General features: G+C 52.7%; 1 protein-coding gene across 2 annotated transcripts in view; it reads left to right on the forward strand.

Annotated features, from left to right (window-relative positions):
- The first annotated feature begins 1037 nt into the window (after positions 1-1037).
- Positions 1038-18436, forward strand: part of COL6A2 (collagen type VI alpha 2 chain) — a 30367-nt gene continuing 12968 nt past the window's right edge. For both annotated transcript variants that reach the window (XM_059686725.1, XM_059686726.1), the window contains exons 1-12: positions 1038-1197; positions 13527-13673; positions 13867-14465; positions 14693-14713; positions 15478-15543; positions 16109-16162; positions 16245-16289; positions 16607-16633; positions 16876-16902; positions 17006-17050; positions 17641-17694; positions 18123-18185. In XM_059686725.1, coding sequence (XP_059542708.1) covers positions 13559-13673; positions 13867-14465; positions 14693-14713; positions 15478-15543; positions 16109-16162; positions 16245-16289; positions 16607-16633; positions 16876-16902; positions 17006-17050; positions 17641-17694; positions 18123-18185 — 1116 coding nt within the window. In that variant the 5' untranslated portion in view covers positions 1038-1197; positions 13527-13558. The remainder of the gene's footprint in view (positions 1198-13526; positions 13674-13866; positions 14466-14692; positions 14714-15477; positions 15544-16108; positions 16163-16244; positions 16290-16606; positions 16634-16875; positions 16903-17005; positions 17051-17640; positions 17695-18122; positions 18186-18436) is intronic.

Here is an 18436-nt window from a genome sequence, read left to right on the forward strand (position 1 = left end):
AGCTGCGTGATGTTGCTGCTCCCCCCACCCCCAAGGATGGCGGTATGTGGCCTGTCCCACAGCCCAGGCACCGAGCCCCAGTCCCGCCAACATCCCATGTCAAGGAGAAGCCCTGGTCCTGGGGGCCTCCCGCTCCACCAAGGCCTTGCCAGACTCCTCTCCCAGACTCCTCTCAGGCAGACATCACAGTGGCCTCAGAGCCCAGCGCCAAGGGTACCTGTGGGGGTTTTGCAAGGAAGAGGGTCCTCACTCCCCACCCAGCCCACCTGAGGCTTTGGCTGTCCTGGTTGCCCTGGCCTTTCCCAGCCAGCCCTGCCCTCTAACCCACCTCTGTCACATTCTGCACAGGGCTGAGCCCACCAAGGGCACGGGTTCTGACTGGTGGCCTTGCGGGAGCTGTCCCCAGACGGAGAAAGGCTGGAACCCCACTGTGCCTAAGCAGGGGGCACTGAGCTGGGGGACACTGAGCAGAGGGCACTGAGCAGGGGGCACTGAGCAGAGGGCACTGAGCAGGGGACACTGAGCAGAGGGCACTGAGCAGGGGGCACTGAGCTGGGGGCACTGAGCAGAGGGCACTGAGCAGAGGGCACTGATCAGGGGGCACTGAGCTGGGGACACTGAGCAGGGGGCACTGAGCAGGGGGCACTGAGCAGAGGGCACTGAGCTGGGGGACACCGACGGGGGGAGGGCGGGAAACTGAGCTGGGGAGACGCATCTTCTTCGAGGGAGAGTGCTGGTCTCCCCGACTGGGCCCTCGGTGCAGGGTGTGGTCCCCAACCCCCAAGCCCCAGTGAACGGCAGGGAAGCGGGCGGGGGCAGCAGGGCGGAAGGAGCGGGGTTAGGGTGGGGGTGGGGGTGGGGGGAGCTCTGACTGCGCCCACGACTGTTTCTGGAGAAGTGGCAGCGCCCCACCCTCGCCGCGTCGGGGTGGGGGTGGCTCTCCCGCTCCCACTGACTTTGGCCTCCCGGATTCTCCCTTTTGTCCCCCGGCCGCCCGTCCCCCCACCAGCCCATCCGCGGGGCCGCAGCGCCTCCCCGTGGCCGTGCTCCGGGGGCGGGCTGGGAGGGGGCGGGGTGGTATAAAGACGGCGGCCCCTCCCGCGTCCCCTCCCTCCTGCCCACTCGGCGCGGCTCTCCGCGGCCAGGACCTGATCCTCGGACGTGCACAGCGAGGGCGCCCCGCGCGCTCGGGGTCAGGTAAGCGCCCCTCGACCCTGGCCCCGGGACCCACGAAGTGGGGACCTGTGGTCCGGCCCCGGAGCCCGGGCAGCCCGCCTGGAGCCGCGTCCCGCTGGTTGGCAAGTCCTGCTGGACGGGACAGGACCGTGCGGGACGCGGAGGACCCGGTCCCAGTCCGCGGGCGCCCCGCGTGGGCTCTCCTGGGCCGCGCCCCGACAGCTGTCCCCGCGGTAATGGCCCCCCTTCAAGGCCCCATTTCAACCACTGGATCTTGGATCACAGTTCCTCACGTCCACGCCTTAGCTGCCTCGGCAGTGGGGCCCGGCGGTGCCGAGTTTGGACTGTCCCCACTTTGGCCTCTTCTGGGACAGAGTTGGAATGGGGCTTCCTCCCTACTCCTGGTCCCCTGCTAAGATGCTGCAGTTCGGGCTGTCTGCTGGGGCCTCACCCCCTCCCTCCACAAGTTACCAAGTAGCTGGAGGGGCTCGGAGTCTGCAGTCAGACCCGGGGCCCTGGGACCTCTGGGTTATCTGTGGCCTGGAGGACACCTTCAGAGGGATTCAGCCCCAGTCACCCCTGGGAAGACCTCCCCTTTGTGTGGAACTGGGCACAGGGTCTCCAGGGGTGCTGGCCCCTCTCCCCTGGGCTGAGGGAGAGAGCGCTTCTCCTGGAAAGAATGGCCCAGATAGAATGATCTGAGGGGTCGGGGGAGGAATGGAGGGGAGGTGGAGGGGGAGAAACAAGGGAGGCGGGGGACTTAGATACCCCAAGGGTAGAAACAGGGCAGGGAGTGGGGACAGTTCACACACCCCCACCCTCAGTATCAGCACCAACCCAGCCTTACCCCCCATTCTCTGAGGCTGGAGGTGCCCTCTACATCCCTGCCTGCCCCCTCAAAGTCTGCTGGGGAGAGAAGCAGGGGGCTGAGTGGTCGCAGCAGGGAGTGAGGTGGGAGCCCAGCTGAGCTCACCTTTGGTGGCTTCCCATGGGGGCAGGAGGGCCCTGCCCCACCCAGCACTCCTCACCCCACCCGTCCAGCAGAACTCCAGGAGCCCAGCACCCTCAGGGCAAGGCGGGGTCAACCTCTGGGAGGCCTATGGACCCTAGTTACATAGTAACTACACAAAACGGCAGGATGTGGGGGCTCAGGTGTTCCCACCTCTCTGCCCAGTGCCCACCCGCAGTATGGCCCCTGTACCCAGAGAAGAGACTGCAGGCTCCCGCGCCCACACCCCTGCTCTAAGCTGCTGTCCCAGCGGAGGGGAACTGCACGTTTAGATGGATGCCAAAGAGAAGGAGGCTTGAGATCCACAGATTTCCCTCGTTTTTTCCTTTCAATACTGTTCTGACCAGGAGGCCATCTTACATCTGCTTAACATCCGCGGCCAGGAGGCGGGGACAGGGACGGGAATGGAGGGCTCCAGGAGGGAAGTTGTCTGCCTCAGTCATTCAGAGAAAGGAGAGTGGAGCTGGGCCCCGGGCATACGTGACTCAGAACCTCCTGGCCAGACTGGAGGGGCTGGGCACCCGGGGCCCAGGTGTGTCCCCTTGGCTGGACGTGGGTTTCATAGGCCTCGGGGCCACTCCGGCCTCTTTAAAGCTGCCATGCTGTGCTGTTGAAAGTGACCTGGGAGGCCCGGGAAGACCACAGCTGGTCGGGGCAATTGTTGGGCTCCTCTGCAGGGGAAGCCACAGGGAAGGCAACGTCCAGGGGCAAAGTCGGGCGTGGTCCACTGGGCCACCTGGTCGGTGGGACACAGGCCCCTGCACTGGGCAGTGCACGCCCACACCCAATGGCGACTCTGCATCGCCAGCCAGCTCTGTGGGCTCTGTTGGGGAGGGAGCCGCGCCCACGCTCCTCTGCAGCCTCCCATTTCTCATCTGTGTAATGAGGTCAGGATTGATAGTACTTTTACCTGCGGGGCTGCTAGGGGTCTCCAGGTGCATGGGGTGTAGGTAGGTCAAGTTTACAGCCACAAAAGACTTTGTCATGCTGGTGGGGAGAAATTAGCTCTTAGGATTGTTTTTAAACAGTTTGATTCCTTTTAAACACAGCCCACATTTCAATGGGTCAGTCTCTCCTGTGGCTCCTTCTGCACATTTATACAAAGCAGGGTTCATCAGCTCAGTGAACAGGCCCTGGGGGGGATGGGGGGGGGCCCCTCCAAGGGGCACACGTTGGGTTCAGGCCATATCATAAAGCAACATCCTCCACAGACCCGCCAGGACCCAAAGCATGTCAGCACCCACGCCACACCAGCCTCATGGTGGTGTATTGCAGACACTGTGATGAGCAGGCGGAGGGTGGGGACCCCAGCTGTGAGGGGTCTCTACTCCCAGGGTCTGAGCCAAAACTTCCGAAAGGTGTCAAGGCTTTCAAGGTGGTTGTCAGATGCCCACCAGAGAAGTGGAGAAGGCCCCGGGTGTCCGTCATCAGGGACAGACGATGGGCTGTCTTTTTTCTTATTTGCCAATTTCATGGATGAGGAATGGGGTCTTGTTGGTTTGTGTGAGTTCTTGGTTTTTGTGTGGTTCAACATTTTTGATCACTGACTGTTGGTAGTGTTGTTATTTGCCAGGTTATGATTTCCCCACTTGTCTCATGGGTGCTTATTTTTACTAATATCTGAGAACTTTTCTCCCCCCTCCCCCGATTTTTAAAAATTGTAGTAAAATACACATAACATAAAATTTACTATTTTTTTAAATATATTTTATTGATATTTTAACAGAGAGGAAGGGAGAGAGATAGAGAGTTAGAAACATCGATGAGAGAGAAACATCGATCAGCTGCCTCCTGCACATCTCCTACTGGGGATGTGCCGGCAACCCAGGTACATGCCCTTGACCGGAATCGAACCTGGGACCTTTCAGTCCGCAGGTTGACGCTCTATCCACTGAGCCAAACCAGTTTCGGCAAAATTTACTATCTTAACCATTGTGAGTGTATATATAGTTCAACTAGTGGCCCAGTGCACAAAATTTGTGCACAGGGGAGGGGGTCCTTCTCAGCCCAGCCTGCACCCTCTCCAATCTGGGACCCCTCTAAGGATGTCCTACTGCCAGTTTACAGGGATCAGGCCTAAACCGGCAGTCAGACATCCCTCTTGCAATCCGGGACTGCTGGCTCCTAAAGGCTCACCTGCCTGCCTATCTGCCTGATTGCCCCTAACCACTCTGCCTGCCGGCCTGATCACCCCCAACTGCCCCCCGTGCCAGTGTGCTCACCCCCAACTGCCCCCCTGCTGGCCTGCTCACCCCCAACTGCCCCCCTGCTGGCCTGCTCACTCCAAACTGCCCCCCTGCTATCCTGATCACCTCCAACTGACCCCCATTGATGGACTGCTTGCCCCCAACTGGCCCCCCTGCTGGTCTGCTTACCCCCAATGGCCCCGCCCCCCACCAGCCTAATCACACACAACTGTCCTCCCCTCTTGGCCTCTAACCGCCTCTACCTCAGCCCCGCCACCATGGCTTTGTCCAGAAGAACGTCCAGAAGGTCTCCTGGAAGGTCTCCCATTCTAATTAGCATATTACCCTTTTATTAGTATAAAGGCCTGGTGCATGGGTGGGGGCCAGCTGGTTTGTCCTGAAGGTTGTCCCGGATCAGGGTGGGGGTTCCCTTGGGGTGTGGGGCGTGGGGCGGCCTGGGCGAGGGGACTGTGGTGGTTTGCAGGCCAGTCACACCCCCATGGGGTGAGGGTCCCTACTGAGGGGTGTGGCCAGCCTGGGTGAGGGGCTGATGGCTGTTTGCAGGCTGGCCACACCCCCTTCAGGGTGGGGGTCCCCGCTGGGGTGCCTGGCCAGCCTGGGTGAGGGGCTGATGGCTGTTTGCAGGCTGGCCACACCCCCTTCAGGGTGGGGTCCCCACTGGGGTAACTGGCCAGCCTGGGTGAGGGGCTGATGGCTGTTTGCAGGCTGGCCACGGCCCCTGGCAACCCAAGCTCCCAGCCCCTCCTTTTTTCTTTTTTTTTTCAGTGCCTCCTTGAGTAGAGGGAAGCAGGTATCTGGGATTTATTTATCTTCTATAATTGAAACTTTGTAGCCTTGAGCGGAGGTCAGGGCTGGCCAGGGAAAGTGGGAAGCTTGGCTTCTTCCATCGCCGGGGCCAACCCAAGCCTCCTGCTCCCTCCAGCTCCGTGGCCACAGCCATCTTGGTTGAGTTAATTTGCATACTCGCTTCTGATTGGCTGGTGGGTGTGGCTCATGGGTGTAACAGAGTGACACCAATTTGCATGTTTCTCTTTTATTAGTGTAGATGGTATGAAGTACATTCATACTGTTGTGCCCATCACCACCTGGATCTCCACAATTCTTTTCATTTCACAAAATTGAAATCTGTCCCCATGAAACACTTACTAGTGTTTCATTCTCTCCCCCAGCCCCTGGCAGCCACCATTCTACCTCCTGGCTCTAAGTATCTCATGTAATTGGAGTCTTACAGTATTTGTCTTTTTGTGACTGGCTTGTTTTATTAGTATAATTTCCTTAAGGTTTATCCATGTTGTAGTGTGTGTCAGAATGTCCTTTCCTTTTAAGGCTGAATAATATTTCATTGTATGCATATACCATATTATACTTATCCATTCATCCATCAATGGACACTCATGTTGCTTCCATGTTTTACCCATTGTGCATAGTGCTGCTATGAATATGGGTGTACAGATATCTCTTTGAGACCCTGCTCTGAATTCTTTTGAGTATATACCCAGAAGTGGAATTGCTGGATCCTATGGTAAATCCACTTTTATTTTTTTAAGGAACCACCATACTGTTTTCTACAACAGCTCTACCTTTTTACATTCCCACCAAACAATTCCAGTTTCTCTGAATTCTCCTCAACACTTTCTATTTTCTGGATTGTTATTGTTTTTTTATAGCAGCCATCCTAATGAGTGTGATGTGGTATCTCATAATATTGATTTGCGTTTACCTAATTAGTAATGTTGAGCATCTTTTTGTGTGCTTATGGGCCGTTTATAATTCTTCTTTAAAGAAATGTCAATTTTAAGTCCTTAGCCCATTTTTGAATTGTGTTGTTTGGGTTTTCTTGTCATTGATTTTTAGTTCTCTATATATTATGGATACTAATCCCTTATCAGAAAAATGATTTTCAAATATTATTTCCTATTCTGTAGGTTGCTTTTTGAGTCACAATTTTTTTTTTAATTTTTATGAAGTCAAATTTGTCTATCTTTTTAGTTGCTTGTCCTCTTTGTGTCATATCCTCGAAGTCAACACCAAATCTAATGTTGTGAAGATTTTGCCCTATGTTTTCTTCTAAATTTTTATAGATTTAGATTTTACATTAGGCCAGGACCATTTTGAGTTCATTTTCACATACGGTGTTAGGTAAGATTCCACCTTCATTCGTTTGCATGTTGATATCCAGTTTTCCCAGCACTATTTGTTGAAAAACTGTCTTTTTTCACCATTGAATGGTCATGACACCCTTGCTGAAAATCATTTCACTATTTTTGCAAGGGTCATTTCTGGACTCCCTATTATGTTCCATTGGTCTGTTATCTATCTTTATGCCATTACCACACTATTTTGATTATCATAGCTTTATAGTAAGTTTTGAAATCAGAAAGTGTGAGTTCTTCAGCATTGTTCTTGTCTTTTAGGATTGTTTGTGTTCTTTGAGGTCTCTTGAAATTCCTTATGTATTTTAGAATGGACTTTTCTATTTCTGTAAAAAATCAACATTGACGTTTTGATAAAGATTGCATTAAATCTTTAAATCACTTTGGTAGTATTGACATCTTAATATAAGTCTTCTAATCCATGAATGTGGATTATCTATCCATTTATCTATGTCTCTCAAGAATGTTTTATAGTTTTCAGTGAATAAGTATTTCACCTCCTGGGTAAAGGTAATGCTAAGTAGTTTATTCCTTTGATGCTAGTGTAAATGGAGTTGTTTTCTTAATTTGCTTTTTGCATTGTTTATTGTTAGTGCACAAAACTGCAACTGATTGTTGAGGGTTGACTTTGTATCCTGCTACTTTGCTGAATTTATTTATTCTAAGTTTCTTTTTATGGGATCTTTAGGGTTTTCTACATATAAGATCATAACATCTGTAAACAGATTATTTTATCTCATCCTTGCAATTTCAATGCTTTTTATTTCTTTTTCTTGCCTAACTGTTCTGGGTAGGACTTCTAATAGTATGTTGAGTAGAAGTGACAAAAGTGGACATCTTTGCCTTGTTCCTGATCACAGAGGAAAAGCTTTCAGCCTCTCACCATTGAGTATGTTTGTTATGGAATTTTCATTTATGGTTTTTCTTACACTGAGGTAGTTTCCTTCTATTTTTAGTTTGTTGAGTGTTTTTATCATAAAAGGGTGTTGAATTTTATCAAAAGTTTTGTGTGTGTGTGTTAATTGAGATGATTATGAGGATTTTTTTCCTTCGTTCTGTTAATGTGATGTATTACATTGATAGATTTTTATATGTTGAACCATCCTTGCATTCCAGAAATAAATCCCACTTGGTCATGGTTTTTAACACTTTTACTATGTGCTGAATTCTGCTTGCTAATGTTTTGTTGAGGATTTTAGTACCAATGTTCACAAGGGATATTGGTTTATAGTTTTCTTTTCTTGTAGTGTCTTTGTCTGGCTTTAGTATAAGGATAATGTTGGCCTCATGGAATGACTTAGGGAGTATTCCCTCCTCTTCAATTGTTGTTTGGTGAATTGAAAGGGGAAAGTTTGAGGAGTATTGGTGTTAGTTTTTCTTTAAATGTTTGGTAGAATTCACCAGTGAAGCCATCATGTCCAGGGCTTTTCTTTGTCAGGAGATTTTCAATTACTGACTCAATATCCTTACTTCTTATAGATCAGCTCAGAATATCTATTTCTTCATGGTTTGGTCTTCAGAGGTTTTGTGTTTCTCAGAATTTGTCCATTTTATCTAGGTTACAGTTACTTATAATACTCTCTTACAACCTTTTCCATTTCTGTGGAACCCATAGTGAAGTCCCTACTGGATTTGGACCTCAGCTATTAGCTGAACACCTTGGGCAAGTTACGTACACGTACTCTCAGTTTCCTTGGCTATGAAATGGTATAATAGTACCTATGTCCGAGGACTGTTGTAAGTGCTAAATGATGTAGCATAGCCCTGGCTGTTTGGCTCAGTGGATGAAGGGTCCCGGGTTCGATTCCCGGTCAAGGGCACATACCTCGGTTGCAGGTTCTATCCCTGTCCTGGTCGAGGTGCGTGCAAGAGGCAACCAATCAATGAATCTCTCTCACATCAATGTTTCTCTCTCTGTGTCTCTTCCCCTCCTTTCTACTCTCTCTTAAAAAAAAATCAATGGAAAAATATCCTCTGGTGAGGATTAACAAAAATTAATAAAAAATAGATGATGTGGCATAGTGTCTGATAGAGAGTAACCATAGAAGATATTTCATTGTCATTTCATCCTTTCTATTTTCTTCAAGGGCTTTTGGTCCATGTTTTGCACTCAGTTACTTCTCCAGAGATTTATTTGGGTTCCCTGTGTGAGATAGGATTACCTTTATTTCTACCCACAGTGTGAGCCCTTGTCCCAGCCCTGCCACCATCTCCTTTTCTCGATTTGTGTACGTTGCTATGCCCATTGCTGTGTGGTCTGTTGCTCCATTCCAGCACCAAAACCACAAATGCTTAATTACTGTAATTTTATTGTATCATTTGTACTTGATAACATGTTTTCTCATCACCCTTTATTTTTTATGTTTCTGAGCTACTTTTACTTATGCTTCCAGGTGAATCTTAGATATATTTTGTCTACATATATCAACAAAAAAGCAAAAACTTTTCTTGAAGATTTGAATCAAATGTTTCATTCAATTTTAAATTTAGTTATAAATAACTCATATTCTCTTTTTAACTGTATTTTTTCAAACATTACAAATGTCCCTGTTTTTTTCCAAGTTGACCATCTCTACCCTGCTCCCACCCTCTCCCCAGGCCTTTCCTGCTCTATAGTTTGTCCATGGGCTATGCATATAAGTTTTTTGTTTAATCTCTTCCCTTCCCTCCCCGCTTCTAAAATACATCAGTCCGTTGCATGTTTCAATGTCTCTGGATCTGTTTTGTTCATCAGTTTTTTTCTTTATTAGATTCCACATATAAGTGAGATTATGTGATACTTGCCTTTTTTTGACTGGCTTATTTCACATAGCATAGTACTCTCCAGGTCCCTCCATACTATCTCAAAGAGTAAGAGATCCTTCCAGAAAATGGGCTTTCACATTTATTAGCCTAGAGCTGCATGTGGTATGTGCTCTTGAAAACAAACAGCCACAAAAACTGTCCTCATATATCGTATTATTTTATTTATTCTTAAATTTATATATTTCTTTATTTGTACTTATTGATTAGTCTTGCTAAAAAAATTCCTATTTTAAAAGAATCAGCTCTGAGATATATTTATTTTACTCTCTTTTAATCAATTGCTCTCCCCCCCCTCTTTCCTAAGATGGTTAATTTTCTTTGTCCCTAGTTACTTCAACTGTATGCCTAACTTGTCACTAAATTCTTATTTAATAACATAAAGTATCTAAAGCTATATATTTTCCTTTGATTAGAGCTTTGGCCTTCTCATGATTGTTTTCATATGTAACATTCTCATTGTCACAAATTCCTGTGTAGTTTTTACAAGAGAGAGTTTTTTAATTTCCAGGTGCTTTGATATTTTTTTTATGTGCCTTAATAGTGACTGGTTTTACATTGTAACTCAGAGAATTTGTCCATATAATTTCCATTTTTTAAAAAAACTAAATTTAAGCTTTCTTTGTGGCTTACTCTAGGATCAAATTTTATAAAAATTTTTAAAGAATATGTATTCCCTTCTTATAGGTTTCAAAGACATAAATATATAATATGTATGTGTTTTATTATTATCTAAATCCTTTATGTTTAAAATATATATATATATGCCATATTTATTACTATCAAAGTTTTATAAAACATGAATTCAGATTCTCTATTTTTTGTTTATGTGATCTGTCAGTGACTTAAAAAGATGAATCAATCTTCTACCGTGATTTCAGCTTGTTTGTTTTTTATTCAAATTTTCAGATTTTGCTTTATACAATTTTATTTTATGAAATTTAGTAAATAAAGATTTATAACTAGTCTGCAGCCTTTTTCTGTTCCTTGGCCCCACCCTTCATTCTTCCGTCTTAAATTCTACCGAGTCTCAAACACAACACTGCCCCTCTCTTTTTATTGGCACCCACCTCTCCCCACGTCTTTGCACCGTCTGACGTGTTTAAAGGGTGACTCTCCAAACCTCACTGGGATAGGTTTCATCTTTTGACCCAACTTAGGAATGTTTATCTTTAACAGGAGAGTTTAAACCATTCATATTTATTGTCCAATTGATCTATGTAGTATTTCTGACATGTAATGTTATGCTTCCTGACTCTTTTCCCCTTCATTTTCTACATTTGATGGTATTTCTCAAGTTTCTTTGCTCTTTTTTTAATTTATTCCTCTGTTATCTACGGAAATTCCTTGCAGGATTTTTTAAGCAATGGCATATAGGTGTCATAGATCTGAGCCCGTTTCCCCCCTGAGACTTTCATTCTTGTGCATGAGAGATAAGTTGACTGGGAAGACATTGTCAGTTCATTTCGTTTTTCTCAAAATTTCGAGGTTATCATTTCATTGTCTTCTGTCTGCAATGCAGTGGAGAAAAGTTTGATGCCTCTATTAGCTTTCTATTGCCACATAATAAGTTACCTCAACACTTAGAGATTTAACACAATACGCATTTACTATCCTGTAATTTATTCAGCTTGTGAATTTAGGAGTGGCTTGGCCGGGTGAGTCTAGCTCAAGAGCCCTGATGAGATGCAATTGGCCAGGGATGAGGTCATCTGAAGTCTTGACTGGGATAAGGACCTGCTTCTAAGACAGCTCTCTTCCCGGCCGTTGGCTGGAAGCCTCCGTTCCTCCCTCGGGGGCTTCTGCAAAGGCTGCTTGAGAGGGTTCCCGTTCAGCTGGCTCCCCCTTTAGCAGGCAGTCCAAGAGAACCGGGCAAAACCACAGGATCTTCGATGACCTGGTCTTGGATGTCACACACCGTCTCTTCCAGGTTATTCTGTCGGTCGTACAGGCCGGCGATGAGTCAGTGTGTGGGCGGACTTCGTGAGGACATGGATACCAGGAGGCAAGAATAATTGGGGGCCACCCTGGAAGCTGTCTCCCACAGAGACAAAATTATTTTTCCCTTTAGGTGTTTCCTATATTTTGTCGTTGCTATTGTGTTCTTCCCTATGTAAATATTTTTGAAAGTTTTCCTTCCAATTTTATTGTAATGAAAATTTCTTTCTTTGAGTTAGAGCAAAGAGTAAGATTTTCTACCAGTACACTTTATTATGTGGGCCTCTTTTAATTTATTAAGTGTGTAATGTGTATGTGGTGTGTGTATATGTGTGTGTGTGTGTGTGTGTGTGTTGTGTTGGGGATGAGGGGAGCAGGGCCAATCGGGTGCCGTCTTTCTGGCCCCTAGGTTCTCTCCTCCCCCACCTGTAGTAGACGGATCAGGGTGGTACGCACGGCACTCCCACTGGGTCTCTCCCCCATGGGGGCAGCAGGGTGAAGGGTACTGGAGGACAGAGCTGGGCCCACATCCGGTGTTCAGCTGTGAGCGGCCTCCCTGACTAAGGTCCCACAGTGGCCATTACCAGTGGTTGATGTCTCTGACCCGTTGGCTCTGACTGTCCCAGCTCAACTCCCTGTAGCTTCCAGGTTCTTCAGGGCCCTGGCCTGCCACTCACACTACCTTCTCAGCCTCATCTCACCATGTTGTCTCCGCCCTCCTCTTGAACCAGCCTCTGCCTGGGCAGGAGCTCCCTTCCTGTGGCTGGCTTTCTGTCCGGCATATCTGTCACCTCCTGCAGGAAGCCCTCCTGGATTCCCTGGGGCTTCCTCTGAGCTTGCTTTGATCTCGGCAACTGTCAAAGCCTACATACTGGGTCACAGCCATTACTTGCAGGATCATGGTCTCTTGTCCTATCCATGTCCCCATGTCAGGGAGGCAGGGTCATGTCCTGTTCACCTCTAACTATGCCAGGACCAGCCCCTCTCACCGTAAACCCCGGTGTAGTAACACCTGCCCCCGCCCCCCGGCCATCCACCTCCTCTCAAACATAAGAGGTTCCCGCAGCGGGGATGCCCCTAATTGCGCTAAAGTGCCCTGATGCCTGTTTCCCCCAAAGCGCTCCAGGCACCGCCTCACACCCCCAGTCCTGTGAGAGCCCAGCCAGCTAGTGCTGCCCCCACCAGCAGGACCCCGAGTTCCTGGCAAGGCCACAACTTCTTTGGGCCTGCCCTGTGATCTGGGGGCTTTGAGAGGCAGCTTGGGGGCGGGGGGTGGTGTGAGGTTGCAGGGGTCTCCAGCAGAACATCTGAGCCGAACCCCTTCCCCACCTTCCCACAGAGAGTTCTCACTCCTCTCACATCTGGTCCCTACGCCCAGCCAGCCCGCCCAGCCTCCAGGTCCTCTCCCTGCCTGTGTGGCCGCCGGATGGGCCCGGGCACAGGGAGCAGCACGCGACAGGGAAACAGACCCGTGAACACCTGCCGGGGCACAGCCATTGGCTCTGGGAGGGTCCCCCAGTCCCGGGCACCCGCTGCCTGCCGGCCCCTCTATTCCACCCCCAGGCCTTTCTCCCTAACCCAGTGATGGCGAACCTTTTGAGCTCGGCATGTCAGCATTTTGAAAAACCCTAACTTAACTCTGGTGCCGTGTCACAGATAGAAATTTTTTGATATTTGCAACCATAGTAAAACAATGATGTATATTTTTGATATTTATTTTATATATTTAAATGCCATTTAACAAAGAAAAATCAACCAAAAAAATGAGTTCGCCTGTCAGAGGTGACATAGGTGTCATAGGTTCGCCATCACTGCCCTAACCAGTCAGTGTGGGGTCATTTGGACAAATAGGAATTAAGTACCAAGGCCCGTCCCCACGCCAGCCTGGACCTCACTTGCCCCTCCCCCGCTGCCCTCCCTCCCGGTCCCCCCAGCCTACCCCTCTGCCCTGCCCCCAGCACCCTCCCCAGGGTCCTCACAATGCTTTCAGTTCCCAAGAATCGGGCTGTCTTCCGACGGAGGCTCCAGGGCAGGGACAGCGGTGAACGTGCTAATCCCACCCAGAATTGAGCCCAAAGCCCGCAGTCTCTGTGCCCACTCGATGCTTGTGGCCCATCCAGGGTCCCTTAGCCCAGGTGCTGGCTGACCCTCGGTGTGTGCCACCCCCACCGTCGGGACCAGGAGGGGCTCCAAGACCCCTCATGGGCCTCTGTCTGCAGTGGCTGCTCTTCCCTGTTGCAGGACGTCAGGGACCACCCACCGGTGCTGCCAAGATGCTCCGAGGCTCCCGCTCCATCCTCCTGCTCTGGGGCCTCCTGGGGACCCTGCACGCCCAGCAGCAGGAGGTCATCGCACCCGAGACATCGGAGAGAGGCAGCAACTGCCCAGGTACAGCCGCGGGGGCCGGGGCTCCTGGGTGACCAAAGCGGGCAGCAGGGACAGCCGGTTGGGAGCCGGGGCCCAGCGTGCCGGTGAGGCTGGTGGGGGGCAGAGCCCAGGGCCACCCGTGTGCACAGAGCCCCGGGATGGCTCACCGCAGGCCCTCCATGTGCAGCCCCCTGACTCCTCCTGTGTCCCCCAGAGAAAGCCGACTGCCCGGTCAACGTGTACTTTGTGCTGGACACCTCGGAGAGCGTCACCATGCAGTCCCCCACCGACAGCCTGCTCTACCACATGCAGCAGTTCGTGCCGCAGTTCATCAGCCAACTGCAGGACGAGCTGTACCTGGACCAGGTGGCCCTGAGCTGGCGCTATGGCGGCCTGCACTTCTCCGACCAGGTGGAGGTGTTCAGCCCGCCGGGCAGCGACAGGGCCTCCTTCACCAAGGGCCTGCAGGGCATCCGCTCCTTCCGCCGCGGCACGTTCACCGACTGCGCGCTGGCTAACATGACGCGGGAGATCCGGCAGCACAGGAGCAACGGCGCCGTCAACTTCGCGGTGGTCATCACCGACGGCCACGTCACTGGCAGCCCGTGCGGTGGCATCAAGATGCAGGCTGAACGGGCCCGCGAGGAGGGCATCCGGCTCTTTGCCGTGGCCCCCAACAGGAACCTGAACGAGCAGGGCCTGCGGGAAATCGCCAGCACGCCCCAGGAGCTCTACCGCAGCAACTACGCCACCATGCTGCCCGACTCCACCGAGATCGACCAGGACACCATCAACCGCATCATCAAGGTCATGGTGAGCGACTGCAGTGCCCCCTCCTCCCAGGGCCACGGTCCGCCCACTGGGTGTGGGGTGGGGAGTGAGGTGCAGAGTGAGGGCATCAGCGACCCCCTTGGTGAATGAAGGGGGTGAGCTCTGGTCAGGGCCCTGCCTTCTCCGATGTCCCGCGTTCTCTGCTGGATGCGGAGCTGCCTGATCACCAGCTCATGGCTAACCAGGGTTTCTCTCTGTCTTTTCTGCAGAAACATGAGGCCTATGGAGAGGTGAGAGGCATTTCTGTCCATGCCAGCCCCGCCGGGTGTGCCCTGGGGCCTCTGAGGCGCTGACCCAGCAAAGATCACACGCCTCACCTTGCCAGCTCCCTGGCACTCCCCGGAGGCAAGGGAGAGAGACCCCTCTGCTCCACGTAGGGCCTGAGACTCTTGAGTTTGGGACAAAGGGCTTCTGACCTGAACCAGGCTGTTTAAACCCAGGAGGTCGGCATTAAGGTCACCCACTTAGCACACGCCAAGTGGATGAGCGTTGAGTTTGAGGGTGGCTCCCTGGACTGACGGGCTCCGTCCCCCTGAGCCAGTCCAGGAGAAGATGGGCGGCGGTTGGGTGCCCAGCGCAGCATCTGCAGCCCTGGGCCCCTGACATGGCCCCGCTCCTGTGCGTCCCAGCTCACAGCCCAGGAAGGAGTGCTTCCCACTCAGCTCGGATCCTACAAGCACGCCCTCCCCTAGAAAGCTGCCCACAGCACAGCGGGCTAACACGCAGGCACAAGGACTATTAGCCTAGCCAACCGCTGTTCAGTCCTTGCTACTGTCAGTCATTGCTCAACCCAGCCTCAGTTTCCAAAACTCGACTAGAGCCTATGGAGAGCCCCACCCAGGTGGGCACCTCCTGAGCCTGGTCCTTCCTCCAGCCCCGTGCTCGGGACGGCCCACCCTCAGCAGTCCCGGGGACCTGGGCAGTATCCTCCCTCCACTCTCCCTCCCTCTCAACTGGGACCCATCATTCTGGCCTCACTTCCTTCTTGTTTCAGTGCTACAAGGTGAGCTGTCTGGAGATCCCCGGGCCCCCTGGCCCCAAGGGCTACCGCGGACAAAAGGTAAGCTACCCAGACCACCCTGGGGTCTGCCCGGAAGCCCCCGCCCCCTCTTGAACTATGAATTCAGGGCCAACTAAACCTCCATGGGCGCAACACTTCTGACCCGGAAGGAACTAAAATTCCGTTTTTATCTGCTTCCTTTTAAATGGCATTTTGAGAAGAGTAGGGGTACTTTTTAAGTGAAGATTTGCCATTAAAATACTCTTATAAAGTAATCAAGTTGGTGTCTTGAGCAGCGTGCCCTCGAGGGTGGGTGCCGCCTAGGCCGGTGCAACCGCTGCAGAGGCCTGGCGGGTGCCCCACCCCGGGGCTGTCCGTCAGAGCTCAGAGAAACAGGATCAAAACGGGCCCTGGTCTGACAGAGGCCAGGGTTCTCGGGGGCAGCTGGCCCTGCCCTACGACGTCCCCGCGGCATTGCCGTTGTCACCGGGGTGGGACCAGCAGCCAAGTCACTCTAACCCTGAGATGTACTCTTCCACCTCCCAGAAGCCAGTGACAGGGTCCCTGGTGGCCCACCCTGCCCCTCCCTGCCTTGGTTTACCCCTTTTGTGTTGTCTGCTTGCAGGGCGCCAAGGGCAACATGGGGGAGCCTGGAGAGCCTGGACAGAAGGGCCGACAGGTAAGTGTCCCCCCACCCGCTGCAGCAGCTCCTGCTCTCCAGGCTGAGGTTACACCCGCGGCCCTCTGTTCTTTTCCCACAGGGGGATCCAGGCATTGAAGGACCCATCGGATTCCCAGGACCCAAGGCAAGTTGCCCCTGGCCCCGCCCCAGTGGCTGGGGACTTGGGGACAAGCCCAGGGCTGCCTGGCTCCAGGTGGGGCCGGCCCATAGGATGGAGATGTCTCTGGCCCAGCCAGCCCTCCCCCTCTCCCCCCCCCACGCCCCACCGCCCCCCGACCTAGGGAAGTGAAGCACCATTCTGAGTGTTGTCCCCAAACCTAGCGTCTAGCCCTGGTCAGGCCTCCCCGCCTGAGGCCACAGGCCACCGCCCGCTCTGGTGGCCTGCTGGGTCCCGTGCACACGCCCCGCCATAACGCTGCTTTTCTTTCCTTCTGACCTCAGGGTGTTCCTGGTTTCAAAGGAGAGAAGGTGAGATTTCGAGTCGGAGCAGCCAGACTGCACACGGCCTCTGCGTGAGCCTGGGCCCCAGCTCCCCAGTGTCCTCAGGGAGCTTGTGACTCCTGCTGGGGGCATGATGGGCATCGTGCTGGTGGTGACCTTGGTCTGGGGTCCTTCTGGTCTCATATTTGCTGAGGGCAGACTTGGGTCCCTAAGGCAGCAGGTCTGTGATGCTGGAGATCTGAGCTAATGGCCGCACTTTCCTTCTGCAGGGAGAGTTTGGAGCCGATGGGCGGAAGGTAAGCCAGGTGGTGGGCTGGGCGAGCAGGGCACCCCCCTTCTTGCTGCTCCAAGGGGATGATGATCAGGACTGAGGAGAGTCCCTCTTCCTCCTCCCCACAGGGCGCCCCCGGCCTGGCCGGCAAGAACGGGACCGATGGACAGAAGGTAATGCTCCTGGGTCTGCATGCTGGGCTGGGCATGAGGGTCGTGCACAGCGGTATCTGTCTCTCAGATCCCTCCCTGGGGCCGGGCCTTTAGACCTGACCCACTGGCCACTGCCCGCAGTTTGTGGCTTCAGCACCCCCAGTTTCTACCTGTCCAGGGGATGCAGGACAAATGAGGGCATCACAAGGGCGGGAATAGACATTTGCTTCTGAAAACCAAGGCCGAACCCTGTAGGAACTTCCAAGTCTACTCTGCAGAACCTCAGAATGGCCTGAGTGGTAGTTCGCACACGTACACACATGTACCAAGCATCAAGTGCACTCACACATGCACACATGTCTCACATGCACACAGGCATGCACACACGTGAAGGGGGCACTGTGGACACTCGTGCTCACAGCTGCAGCCAGGGACTCTCCCTCCTCCACAGAGATGCCATCGTAACATTCAAGCCATTAAAGGGCACAGTCACACGCATGTGCCCAGTGGGTATAGACCAACATGGACTTCGCCTGCCATTTACACCTGTCATTGGTGCATCGTCCCCTGAATCTTGCCCCTGACACATCTGCTCCCCTCTCGTCTTTCAGGGCAAGCTGGGGCGCATTGGACCCCCTGGCTGCAAGGGAGACCCCGGGAGTCGGGTAAGCATGGTCTTGGCTCCTCCTCACATTAAGGTGGTGCCCTGTAGAGGCTCCAGGCGCCAGGTGGGAGTGGGGAAGCTGGGAGTCCCTGAGCTTGGATTCTTCCTTCAGCCCTGCCCTGCCTGTCCCTGACCCCACCCAGGGGTCAGCCTGGGCTGGGGCCACAACAGGACGAAATGGCCTCTGGGGCTCCCCAGAGTCCTGACGAGCTCGGCTCTGAGGTTTGTCGAGCATCCTGCTCAGCCCCGGTGGATTCTGGCCAATGAGACCCAGGCGGAGCGTCCAGTTCAGACATTGCGGGGGACGCTGGTCACCTCCCCCATGTCAGCTGACCCTGTGTTACGGGGGGACCCTGTGTTACGGGGGGAACCCCAAGTGCAGCTTGCAGCAAGAGACCCAGGACAGCCTCTCTCCCCCTTCCCTCACAGGGCCTTGACGGCTACCCAGGGGACGCAGGCAGCCCTGGGGAACCCGGAGACCAAGGTGCCAAGGTAGGCGGCCTCGCCAGGTGGTGGCGGCCGGAGCAGACCGGGTCACTGCCCTCCAGGTGCCCCGCTTCTGGGGGAGGCATCTGGGCCGGCCGAGGAGCACAGCGGAGGGGACCTGTCCCCGCAGACCAGGCAGTCAGAGGGAGGAGGCTTAGGCGTGTCCTGCCTGGGAGGCTGTGGGGTGCCCTCAGGAGCCTCACCAGCTCATGTCTACCTCAGGACCATGTGTCCCCGCTCAGGCAGCTGCGGGGTGC

The sequence above is a fragment of the Myotis daubentonii genome, chromosome 3 (genome assembly GCF_963259705.1).
Source record: "Myotis daubentonii chromosome 3, mMyoDau2.1, whole genome shotgun sequence".
Taxonomy (NCBI): domain Eukaryota; kingdom Metazoa; phylum Chordata; class Mammalia; order Chiroptera; family Vespertilionidae; genus Myotis; species Myotis daubentonii.